Below are 12,983 nucleotides of genomic sequence, written 5' to 3' on the forward strand. Positions count from 1 at the left end.
ACAACGTATAAGGTGAGTGGAAAATGGGCTGGACTGCTGGCTCTAACAGTTGTAATCAGCAAAGTCCAGCTTGTAGCCAGGAAACTAGCACGGTCCTTCAGGGATGAGTACTTGGGCAAATAACAGTTTAATGTCTTCATCAACAACCTGGGTGGTGGCACAAGAGCACACTCATCAAAATTGCACATTACACCAAATTTAGGGCACGAGACAATATGCTGGAGGGCAGGGCTTCTACTCAGAGTGATCTGGATGGTTTAGAAAAAACGGGCGTATTTACATGAAGTTCAGCAAAAGCAAAGGAAGTCTCACATCTGGGATGAAATAATCTGATGGAACAACAGAGTGTTGAGGCTAACTGCCTGTAACACAGCTCTTGAGGAAAGGATAATGGGGGTCCTACTAGAGAACAACCTGGACATGGAGCAGCAGCATACCCTTGCAGCAGAGAAGGCCAGCTGCATGGGCTGCAACAGGATGAGCACAGCATCCAGTCCAGGCAAGTGGCTTTTCAGCTCCATTTGGCACTTGTAGAACTGCATCAGAGTACTGTGTCCAGTTTTGGATTCCCAATACAAGGAAGAAATGGACATATAGAAGAAAATCTAGACAAGGGTCACCAAACTGGTCAGGGAGCTGGAGAGCTTGCCCTGTGTGGAAAGGCTGAGGGACCCGAGTTCAGCCAGCCTTAAGAAGAGAAGGTTTCAAGGGGACTATTGCTGCCTGTAACTACAGAGGCAGTATTGTTGCCTATAACTGTTCAGAATGAAATATAATCATAAAATATAAATAATACAATATTATTTATAATAATAATATATTATAAATAATATATAATAAAATATAAAATACAATGAAATCGAAGCTGGACTCTTCTTCCAGGTTCACAGCCATCAGACAAGGCAACAAACACAAGTCAGAACATGCAAGACTGCAATTAGATATTAGGGATATTTTTTGTGGTTTGTTTGTTTATTTGTTTTACATGAGGATGATCAAATACTGGAATAGGTTGTCCAGGGATGTTGTGGAATCTCCATCCTTGAAGGTGTTCAAAACCTGAGTGGACATAGACCTCAGCAGCCTTATCTGATTACACTTGCTTCAGGCAGGTACTGGACTAGATGGCCTGTGGAGATCCCTTCTGATTTAATTTTTTTTTATCAATCTAAGAAGTCTACTTCTGCACTGAGTGGGTGTCTTGTCCACTGCTAATGAGAATTAAATATATGACTTTCTATTTTCCATTAATGCAAATGAATCCATCCCCCTTTTTAGTACTGACAACATTTTGAATATTTTAAAGGAGTAAGACAACAATACATACTAGTACCCAGCGTTTCACACTATGATTGCTCAGTTCTTCAGTACCCTTTTTGATGAGAACATGTATTTGCAAACACACACCACCTGGGAGAAAGCCCAAGAATAATATTTCTGCTAACCTCTTCAGCACCACCTTTGATTATTCTTACAAACTTCATGTTAAAGGATGTACAAGATTATTGTTTTGATAAGCAGTCGTCACGATAGCTACTCATTAAAAATCCATTCTAAATAGACAGAGATTTGGGTTACACTTACCAGTTTGATGTACATAAAATACATTCTAAAATTAGATCTAATGTTGAGCACTTCTACATTACTATATTTCCACAGTCTTTGTTTCAGAATACAAACAATGCTCTGATTTACTAAAAAGCATGAACTATAGATTTCTGAGAGTGGAAGCAGGTTTATTCTAAATCATGGTATGTAGATTCAGTGCCTTAATTCTTTGCGTGCTAACCACATAGTGTAACATTTTGTTCAGCTCCATTGAAACTGACTTCGTCGGTATCTCTAAACCCATAAAAGGCAGCTTAGGATTTTTCCCTAAAATTTTATAATAAAATCCTAGATTAGTCCCCATTTTATGAAAGCACAATTAGTTAAGATACGTTTAAGATGTTTTCTCATATAAGCATGGTTTTAGGAACTGATCTCAGTATCCTGGTAACTGGTTATTTTTTCGCTCCATCTCACTTTCTCCTGTAGGACAGAACTAACCAGAGCAAGGAACTTCCCAAGTTCCTCTTGTGAAAGAGGTGTTACACAGAAAAAGAATCCTTCAGTTAGTTACACGATCAGCAATTTTGCTATCAAGTTATTTCACGAAGCTGAGAGCAAAAGATAGATCAAATTTGAACTGTTACATGAACAAAATAAGCAGCCTAAATGAGCTGAAATTCGTACTAATTATGACAGTTTTGTACTTGCCAATATGAAATGGGGCTACCGGACTAAAAAGGAAGACAGTTTCTAAAATTACAAATAATAAATGGTTTACTGGAAGCTTACTGGCTCAGCCAGAAAATACACAGCATAAAATATATACATACTGCACTGTTGCATATAACTTTTCATAATTTCCTTCCTTATTTCTTTCTTTTACCTCTTTCACACTGAGGGCCAGTAAATCCATAGACACATGCACAGCGATTAGGTCCAATACACCGTCCTCCATTCTGGCAGCCATTTTCACAGACAGCTTTAATTAAAAAAAAATATTAAAATGTTATAGTAATGATATTTCAAAGATTATCATATGTGGTATTCAAAAATAATTTTTTTCCTCTCAACCGATCTAAATCTTTCTGGACCTGAAGATCAAACTGATCTCCTTCCTACCCATCATCACCAACAGTAATGACTGTTCAACTCAAATTCCATTAGCACCTGTGTGATGCTAATAGCAAGCATATGATTAATTAATCACATTTAGCACAGATCAGCAGATGTTTAACTAATTTTTAAACAGTTGTGCAGCTCTAGTCGCCAATTTCAAGAATTTATAACCATCACCAAACTTAGCAGATAAAAACTCGTCTATTTTGAGATTTTCTGAGTGTATTAAGTTGTACTATTCATTCACAACAGCAGTAAACCTTTCAAGAAGGGAGGCCTGGGAAGTCAAAGAGACAGGTAATTCACCTCTCAGAGTTGATACTGGCAGGAGAAGTGATGTTTAGAGCAAGGGAAAAGAATTATCATTTTAACTTGTCTGTAAGTACCTTCAAAAAACTGTTTCCTAAAAGATCCCAACAAGAAATAAAACAATTTTGGGGGAGTATAAATCCACAGTACATATAGACAGAGAAGATATTTTACAGTTGAAGAACTTCAGAGCACCCATTCATGTAATTTATCAATGGTGTGAGTAAAGAACAAAACATGCTGTCAAAGCACTGAAATCTTCTCAATTTGAAAGGAAGACGGTTCTTCAGCAAGGTTGAAAAATGCCATTAAGAGTGCTTTAACTAACTAATCCGGTCTGTTTTCAGGCTTATTGCTTCCAGGACACACAGCCTTGTTCAGAATTCACACATGTTCCAAATCAATGTATTTCACCGTAAAGGAGAGCCCCACCATTTTTAAGTGGCTCTGAACAAGAGCAAAGGGACTTTGGTCTAGAAGTCTCCAGGCTACCTTCCTACACAGGTCTCCCCAGTCTGGAGGCGGCATTTTTAACACACTTGAGTATCCAGCGCAAAAGAACCTCAGCGACCTAGAGAAGGTAAGTATTTCAAGCTGACTGGAAAAAATATACACGTCAACTATATCACAATGGGGAACATAAAATATATGGTTATGTGGAAATGTGATGAAGCCCTACTTCTTATCAAGAACTATAAAACTGAATTACTTTTTACTGATAAGGTGTATCTTGTGCATAAAATGAAGACACTTCTCTGCATGTGTCACCTTACTGAATTAAAGGACAATGACACTTTCGCAAGACAATTAACTTCATTGTATTTAAGACACATTTCTAAATATATATAGTAAATAAATTAAGTAAAAAGGATAATGACAATTTTACATTTTTCAGACATTCATTCCATATTGTGTCTAGAAGAAAAATACTCAATCTTACTTCAAATTTTAACTGTACAATAAGGCAAATTTCAAGTTTGTTCAAATCTTCTGGATTGCTCTAGAGTCACTGCCTGAAAATCCAGTCCCCTTTTCATTTATTCACTGGAATATGGCCTGTGTGAGAGCATTCAGGTGTTGACCCAATTCTTTAAAAGTACCAGCAAGGGGCTAGCAACTCTTAGCAATATTTACATTTTAGGATTAAAATTATTACCTAAAATTTTAGAGAATTTTATCTAGGTAGAAATAAACCAAGAGCAAGACTGCTCTCCATCATTTGCAAAAATTATCAAGACAAAGGGATTCAGTGTAACTGAATAGTCTAACTGTTCAGTTAACTGCTCTTTGCATGGCTGCCTTTTATTTGTCTCCAGTTCCTTCAGACTAACTTCAGCAATTAATTTCTCAGGTAATTAGTAGCCAGCTGGCTTCAGAATACACTTTGAGTCTTTCCTCATCCCTGCAGCCCTTAGTGATTTTTGTTTGCTACATTTGTACAGCTTGTAAACACTACTGTGACAGGTAGAGCTGTGCAAATAGTTGACTTTCTAGCCTGTCTGCCAAACTGAAAAGGTATTCAAAAGCTTGAACTATATTTAATGTTTTTCCTTAGTCAAGTAGAAAACAGAAAAACGTGCTTTAACAGCAGTTAGGCTGTTGTTCTTAGATGGATAAACTTCATAAAATAGAATGAAAAATTAGTGATCACCTGGTAAGAGAAGGAGAGTGGGATGTATGCTGCTACTGTTCCCAAAGGATCTTCCAAAACTGTTTGGTGAATTCAATCCCTACTCAGATTTTTAGAGAATTATAAATGCACTTCAAGCATGAAGTGACTTTCAGGTAAACACTATACCCCCAAAAAAGCACTAAATTTGTCACAGACTTCTCGTTATATTTCAGCATGTTGGCTTTTTTTATCTTCCTACTCTACCTGCAGTGAAAGAGCTAACTTGCAGGACTTATGCAGATTTACTTTTAAATGCAACAGAGCAGTTACTTACGCTGCCCGCAGTAAGTTCCAACGTAGCCCTTCTGGCACTGGCACCGGTCATCCGTGCATGTGCCACCGTTCATGCAACTAATGCTGCACTTTTGTACTGCAGCGGAGCCCAGGCAGAGAGATACCAGTGTTAGGCAGAGATACCACATTAGGAAGCAAATGTGAATGACAACAGAGGCATCTAAAAGTAGACATGAGCTTTGTACAATATGTCATGTATTTAAATGTACACTCAGGTATTTTGTAACCAAAGCCGTCCACACTGTAGCTATTAGTCAGCCATTATTTTAAAAGGAAGAGTTGTTTTTTTAAAAAAAAGAGGGTTTTTTAGTTTTCCATGCCTATTATTTAGCAACTTGGAACTTTTAATTCTCTTGGAGGCTGTACAATCCTCATTGCTTAGGAAAATGGACTTGATGAAAATGTTAATAACATGCAAATTTGTATTTAAACTTGCTTATCTCTCTAAACACTTTTTTTCCCAATTTTTCACACAGAGTAAACATACATGCATAGTGTATCAAACTTTATCAAAAACCAGAGATATGCCAAAGCGTTACATGCATATATGCAGTAATGACAAGTTCTTTTTAAAGAATTTACACAGTAGTTATTTCTGACTTGACAGTCAAAAAGAATTACCTAAAATGAAATCTGTAATGAAAACAAATATAGAAAGTCCTTACTAGATTTTGATCCACAAGTAGGTAGTATCTGTCCACTTGCACAAGTGCACATGTTAGGACGGGAACAAAATCCATCACCACAGCTATTTCTACAAATTGCTGAGGAAAAACACAAAAAGACAGTGATTAATAGTAACCTTAGTCTTAAACTAGAGGAAAAAGTCCTAAGTATGTTAACAGCTTCTTTTAGAAAACACAACCAAAACAAAACAAAAGGAACACTTGAATGCCTATTTCAATGGGAGAGTTTATATACATGCAAAAGTAATTGTAAGTTAAATAAAGCAAACTAATTTTTGGTGTAAGCAATATCTCTGACAAATTTAAAGGCAAAGAGAATCATATATGGCATATTCAAACATCGGTCTGACCACTGAAACCAGATAATCAAGTCTTTCCCTAATTAGTTCTACCAGCCTATTACATGAGTAATGTAAAATTATTAAATTTACATATTGTAGACCACAAGACCAGTAAGTTTACCAAGAATCCAAGATATGAATGAATAGAAACAATATAGATCATAATGTCAATTGATGGTATAGCTCCTCTCTTATAATTGCTATTTTAGAGGCATTTTAGGGTCTCTTTTTTTCTAAGATTATCCATCCTTCACACAAACCCGTTTTTTGAGAAGTCCATGTCCAAATGATGGGCTTTAGAGATTTTGTGTAGCTTCCCTAAACACAGTTTTCTGTACTCAAATCTCCATCGTCATTTAGAAACTAACTTTATAAAAATTTCAGGGAAGGCTGTCCACACTGTATTATGGATCCATAACATGCACGCTGTTGTGCTATCCCCCTGATGCATCTAAATCGTGCCTTCCCTTCTCACTCATCTGCCAAGGGAGCTCTATTGCACGAAGGAACAAGTGAACAAGGAAAGAGTTAAAGGTTAAATCCAGATTCTAAACGAGATCCAAATGAATACATCTAAATAATCTGCTGGATTAGCAAATGCACCAAAAGAGACCATGAATCATTAAGAGCCAGTACCCAGTACGAGACAGGAGGACTTAAAAAACCACTATTGTGTGAGAGACAGCTTGTAAAGCAAAAAAAAAAAAACCCAACAACCAAGAATCACAGTATCTTTGTAAATAACTCTGGGGTTTTGAAAGAATCAAAAAATCTGGAAGCATATCTCCATTGAAGGACTACAAAAAGAACAAATACTTTGACAGATAATTTGTCATGACTATACCAACAACCTAAAAAAACCCTGCCTATGTCTATTAAAAGGAAAGGAAAAAAAACCCCACACCTGGCCATATACATTTTAAAAAAAGGAAGCAGAGATAAGGCCTTTCCCAGAATGCTTGTGCTCTACCTCTGATTTAGAAAAAAAATGCATAAACGAGACATAACTCCTACAAGGAAGCAAATAATTTTCTTGCCCCATTATAGAATTTAAATATGCCCCCTGATAAATTAACATGCTCTCTTTCAACTTTTCTCCACCAAATCAGAAGCTCTGTACTGATGCCAACTCAGACCAAACCAGAACAGATTTTCTAAACCCACATCCTCCTTGACATACTCCAATAAAGGCCACATTGCCTTTGGAGGGGAGTAGACAAAGCCACAGCAGGGGTCCACTGACACCACTCTTTGGGCATCGAAGAGATGCAATGTGGATCATCCACAATTACCATTACATTCTTCTACAGCCATGCCCTAAACATGAAGGCATGAGAGGTGAAAGAGTTTGTGGGATTTTGCTATTTAGTTGAAATTAGAGACATACCACTGGCTGATACAAAATATTTTTTTCCATTAGCAGGCGTAAAAGTGAGAAACAGGACTCAGATTTAGTGCACTTGACAAACACGTAACAGGACTGTTTTCCTTGTATGAATGTTCAGTCCATCTTCATACAACATAGATCAATGTCCTGGTTAAGCGAGGTCTACATTTAGACCATTTTGTTAATTATCTGTTCCATTTTGTTAATTATCTGTTAGGGAATAATTTTTTATCAACTCAAAGCCCTATAGCCAAAAGCATATTCTAAATGTGCTTTAGTCAGAGCAGTTTATTTTATTTAAAGAAAAAATAAACCCAACCAGACCCTTGTTTTTTAGGTAACAGATCACTTTTAATCACAAATATGTCACAAACCACCAACAACCATCATCACATTATCAAATGAAAACATTGCAAAGTCAGACCAGTTTCCTGTTGACCCACCACTACTAGATCATTGATCTCTCTTCATGAAGTAATACTTTAAAATCACCAGTTACAATCTGCACTAAATATAATCAATGCATCTCCAACAAGAAGTTTGCTACCTTGTCCATCATCTTGTGAAGAAGGCTTCATCTAGCTAAACAGCTCTAGCCAGAAGGATCATCATCTCAACAAATGTTTAATAGGAGCATAGCAATCTGTGCTCTCAAACCTCCACCAAAAATACAAAAAAGGGTCACAGCCAATCTTACAGATGGTCTGGCAAAATCATTCACCCTTCAAACACGTTAGGGAGCTGCAATTAAGCTTCAGTAAGTAAACAGGAGCTAAAAGATATCCTTTGTGCACATAAATTGAAAGTAAATCAGAGATAGCCAGCTGAACCTGAAAACCTACCAACAGCAACTCCAGTTTGCATTTAAGTAAGCCAGTATTATGAGATAATAAATGTGATCTGAATATTTTGAGGAGCTCCTCTTATCACACAGTGGTACTGATACCAGCATCTTCCTCTGAATGACATGTTTATTAACCTTTGCAAGGAAATGCTAGGTCAACCTCAGATAAAAATCTGTGATACACATGGCACCTTCATAAGAATTACTAGCAAGGCAAATTCATTCATGTAAAACGAGTATGAACAGGTTAACAGTCCTGAATCATAAGGCAGCAGCCCAAAAAGTCACCTTTATGGCCACATACCATGGCTTACTGCCCATTCCTTCACTAGTCCTATATGTCTGTAGTTTGTTGGAGTATTACAGAGACCTTCATTGCTTATGTACAGGGAAATACGTTCTTGAACCTGAGTTCTGAAGCTGAGCACACTTATTAGCAAGAGAGATGATGACAGGCTAGGATGAATGGGAACAGACTCATATTAAGAATCAAGAACTCTAACAAGCATGTGTCTAATAGCTTTTGTCTAACAGACAGAAAACATAATTCTCTACTTCCTTTCTAGGTAGGCAACATTCCCTAACCAGAGCATTGAGCAGATTTGGATGGGTTTTTTTGCCAAGCCATGTCAACAGCCACATCTGTCAGCACAGTACCTATTATGACCAAGCAGTAATTCCAGTCTACATGCTTTATAGCTGTTAAAACACAACTAAAAGCGACAAGCAAGTGAATAAGCACTCCAGATGTAAAGTTTTCCATTTGATTGCAATTCCAAGCCTAGCACAGAAGTTTCACAAAAATTAAGATCTGATTTGCTTTATATAAAGACCTTTTGGCTTTTTTTTTTCCTGTTACTATAGTGGATTATTTGATTTCTGGAAGGTTTTTTCCTTCTTCCTTCATTGTCATGTTCTTATGTAAAAACTAAGTGCAGACATGCCTCTTACGAGCACACCAAGGAAAATACAGCAATTGGCTGATCTTTTGATTGCAACAAAAGTAGACTTGTAAATCCATATTTTTCTCTTCTCTTCAGAAATAAGGCAAAAGACAGAACTGAATTCTCTTTTCTCATATTGAATGGGGCAGTAACTCACAAAGAATATTTATTTTTATTATTACCCCTAGGGCAGTAGAAACTTGAAGTCAGACACTTACGAACAATGCACTGATTTCCTCCAGGGAGCGTTTTCCATCCAGGGCAACAGTACGAATGGAATCTAGAGCCACACACATTTGGCCTGTCACACAGACAAACAAATAAAAGTATATACAACAATATAAAACAATGTAAATTGTATCCAAATTTTTATGTACACACAGGGGAAGAAACCAGCTGCATGAAATAAAAACAAAGTGTATAGCAAAGCTATCTACAAAAAAAATCCTCCCTAAAGGAATAAAATCTTCTTCCGCTATAAGAAGTTCCAAGCCATTTTATTTTATATTAGTTCAACTGGTTAGTACAAAGAGGAGAGGCAAGCTAGGCAACAGCAGGCCACATTCATCCCTGGTAGAATTATTTAGGATATGCAAGGGATGAGTTTGGCTCTTCGTTCATATACAGTCTTAGAAACCTTGCTATAAAAACTGGCTTCATGCTGCCATCTGACACAAGACAGACACAATGACTGATCATAAAGACTAACAAGCTAATTCAAATTACCAAGAGCTCCCCGAAACACCAGGAAAAACAGATTTTGCTTAGTTTCCCTGCAGAAACCGAAGTGAATGTCCAAGCATCTTAATATTGTAACATGCTCGAGTAAAAAGCCCAGCGTTGTACATCCATTAGTTGTAACGCAGCCCCACACAATGTCTGCTTTTAATATAACCGCAATAATTAAAAGACCTCATTTCACAGCCGAGGACAAAATACCCAGTTCAATTGAGCGCAATCCCTCCGTTGCGGAACGGGGCGGGAGGGCAAAATGTACCGAAGGCAAACGCAAGGACCATAGTCGGGGGTCTGAGGCGGGGGACTGCTGCGGGGAGGCAGCGGCTGGCTGCGGGGCGGGCTCCGCGGCGCTGACCGCGGGGGCCGGCGGGGGCCGGGAAGGGCTGTCGGGCGGGCGGCGGCGGGGAGGCCCGAGCGCGGCGCGGCGCGTCCCTGGCCGCGGAGAGTGTTCCTACCTGCGGAGCCCGTCCCTACCCGCGGAGCACATCCCGGCCCGCGGAGCACATCTCTTCCCGCGGAGCACATCCCTGCCCGCGGAACACATCCCTGCCCGCGGAGCACATCCCTGCCCGCGGAGCACATCCCTGCCCGCGGAGCACATCTCTTCCCGCGGAGCACATCCCTGCCCGCGGAGCACATCCCTGCCCGCGGTGCACATCCCTGCCCGCGGAGCACATCCTTGCCCGCGGAGCACATCCCTGCCCGCGGAGCACATCTCTTCCCGCGGAGCACATCCCTGCCCGCGGAGCACATCCCTGCCTGCGGGGCACATCTCTTCCCGCGGAGCACATCCCTGCCCGCGGAGCACATCCCTGCCCGCGGAGCACATCTCTTCCCGCGGAGCACATCCCTGCCCGCGGAGCACATCCCTGCCCGCGGAGCACATCTCTTCCCGCGGAGCACATCCCTGCCCGCGGAGCACGTCCCTACCCGCGGAGCACATCCCTGCCCGCGGAACACATCCCTACCCGCGGAGCGCGTCCTGCTGTCCTCGCCTGCGGACCCGGCCGGCGGCGGCGGCGCTGCCGGCCCCGTCCTCCCGGTACGCGGCTCCAGGGTACATGCCGCCCGCTGCTCCGGCGGGGCGGACCGGCGGAGGCTTTTGTTGCCCGGTTGCTCCCTGAGCCCAGAGCGCCAGGCAGCCCAGGCACAGGATGCAGGGCTGCACCCAGAGCCACCGCCGTCTCCCCATCCTGCGGTTGCCCCGGTGGGAAACGGCGGGGGCGGGCGGGGAGCCGGGGAGAGGTGTGCCTGTCCCGCACCGCCGTCAGGGGCACGGCCCCGCTCCTCACTGGGGGAAGGCTTCAGCGACGGAAACTCTTTCTTCTCTCCTCCCCAGCCTGCCCTGCCGCCGCGGCCGTCAGCGGAACGCGGTGATACCAGCGGCGGGGTCCACGTTGCATCACCCCCCTCCTCTCTCTCCAAAGAGAGGGGGAAAAGGAGGGAAAAAGAGAAGTCGAGTTGCTTGGGTTTTTCTCCCCCTCCCTCCTTAAAAGGAAATCCAACAGAACCACGTTGAACTTCCCTAGAAAAAACGAACACAAGATGATAATTAGGAATAAGCGCGTCCAAAGAAATGTGCCGAGGCGGACAGTGAGGAGAGCAAAAGCCCCCGTGCGGCGCAAGGGGCGATGTTACAGCTGGCGGGCGGTGCGGGAGAGGCCGGGAGGCGGGGGCGGGGCTGCTGCTCCCGGCCGGTGTGCGGCCGCCCGGGGGGGAGGGGTCGAGCGGCTCCGCGGTCGCGGGATTGATGCGGGATCGATGCGGGATCGATGCGGGGTCGATGCGGGATCGATGCGGGATGCGGATTGCGCCGCTGGCACAGCGGAGCCCAGCGGGCCGGGCCGACCCAGGGGAGCGGGAGCCGCTGCCGCCGCACACGTTGGGCTGCGGCGGGGGCCGGGAAGAGGGAGCGGCGGGGGAGGGGAGCGAGGGGGCGGGCGGGCGGCTGCCGGAGAGCCGCGGGGACGCGGAGCACACGGAGGGCGGGCGCTGCAGGTAGAGCTGGCTTAACGGGGAAGTCTGCGCTTTCCTTCCGCGTCCCCTCCCAAGTCCCTGAGAACTGCACCATGAAATGTACGTGGTCCCGCCTTTGCGGGGAGACTGATCGGTAAAACCCCTCCGTAGAAAAGCATCCGGGGTCCAAAGGAGAGGTCCAGGGCCAGGCTTCAGGACGGGGCCCGGCAGGATCAGGCCTGAGGGTGGCCCTTCCACCCGGCCCCGCAGGCAGACGGGGGCGGGAGCCGCGCACCCATCCCGCACCCCGCCGGAGCGGACGCGGGGCCTCGGCGGGGTCGGCCGGGAGCGCCAGGCAAGGGCGCCTGGCGTGGGCACTCGTTCCCGCCTGGTTCAGCCGCCTGTATCGGTGGTTTTGCCAGCAAGCTGACAAATTTCTTCAAAACACTTCAAAAGGCACCAAGAGCTAAGAGCCTTTGAACTATATGAGTTTGTGGTTTCCTTCGGGAGTCGTTTTTTGAGGTTCGCACGCTAAAGTTTTACTTGTTTTCCTCTCCCTGTTTTTCTCTACATAAGCATCTTAAAATGAATGCAAAAAACCCTCCTAGCTTGGCTAATTTCGTAATTACTTTTTAAGGCCATAACCATGCCTTTACCTAGATGTGCTGAACAGTTAGCCATCAGGAAAAAGGAAACAAAAGCAGTGAAGGCATGTCCTTGCTGAAAATCCCTGAGTGCTTTCTCTGGGTTGTTCTGATAACAACAGGACACAATCTGGTTTTGTCATCTGAGAAGATTTATTGCTTTGAATTACAGCTATACGGTTGAGCACCTCACCATACATACCATGGCATCCTTTGGCAACAAGGAAAGTTGTTGGGGTTTTTTTCCTTTTAAAACAAAACAGAAAACATGTAGCAGCTTCTTTTAGCTCCGTGTGCATATTATGTGTCATTTCTAATTCTAGAATGAGATGCAGGAGTCATGTCTTGTTATCTCTGCAACAAAACCCACTAGCTAAGAAGCCAGGAAGCTATTCCCTTATTCAAGTCACTGGCTACTTTCACAGTCCAGTGGCTGCATTTACAGATCTATATTCTGATTCACCAGAAGCTAATTTTAAGTTGGGAAGGTTAGCAAAAGTG

At 42.8% G+C, this 12,983-nt stretch overlaps 1 protein-coding gene across 1 annotated transcript in view; it reads right to left on the bottom strand.

Annotated features, from left to right (window-relative positions):
- The window catches only part of FBN2 (fibrillin 2), a 174,351-nt gene extending 162,894 nt beyond the window's left edge, over positions 1-11,457 (bottom strand). Inside the window, exons 1-5 of the mRNA XM_037373880.1 lie at positions 10,851-11,457; positions 9,363-9,445; positions 5,608-5,706; positions 4,923-5,018; positions 2,435-2,530 (exon numbers count right to left, since the gene is read on the bottom strand). Of these exons, the coding sequence (XP_037229777.1) occupies positions 2,435-2,530; positions 4,923-5,018; positions 5,608-5,706; positions 9,363-9,445; positions 10,851-11,074 (598 nt within the window). The 5' untranslated portion in view covers positions 11,075-11,457. The remainder of the gene's footprint in view (positions 1-2,434; positions 2,531-4,922; positions 5,019-5,607; positions 5,707-9,362; positions 9,446-10,850) is intronic.
- Between the last annotated feature and the right edge of the window lie 1,526 nt (positions 11,458-12,983).

This window comes from Falco rusticolus, chromosome Z, assembly GCF_015220075.1.
Source record: "Falco rusticolus isolate bFalRus1 chromosome Z, bFalRus1.pri, whole genome shotgun sequence".
Classification (NCBI taxonomy): Eukaryota; Metazoa; Chordata; class Aves; order Falconiformes; family Falconidae; genus Falco; species Falco rusticolus.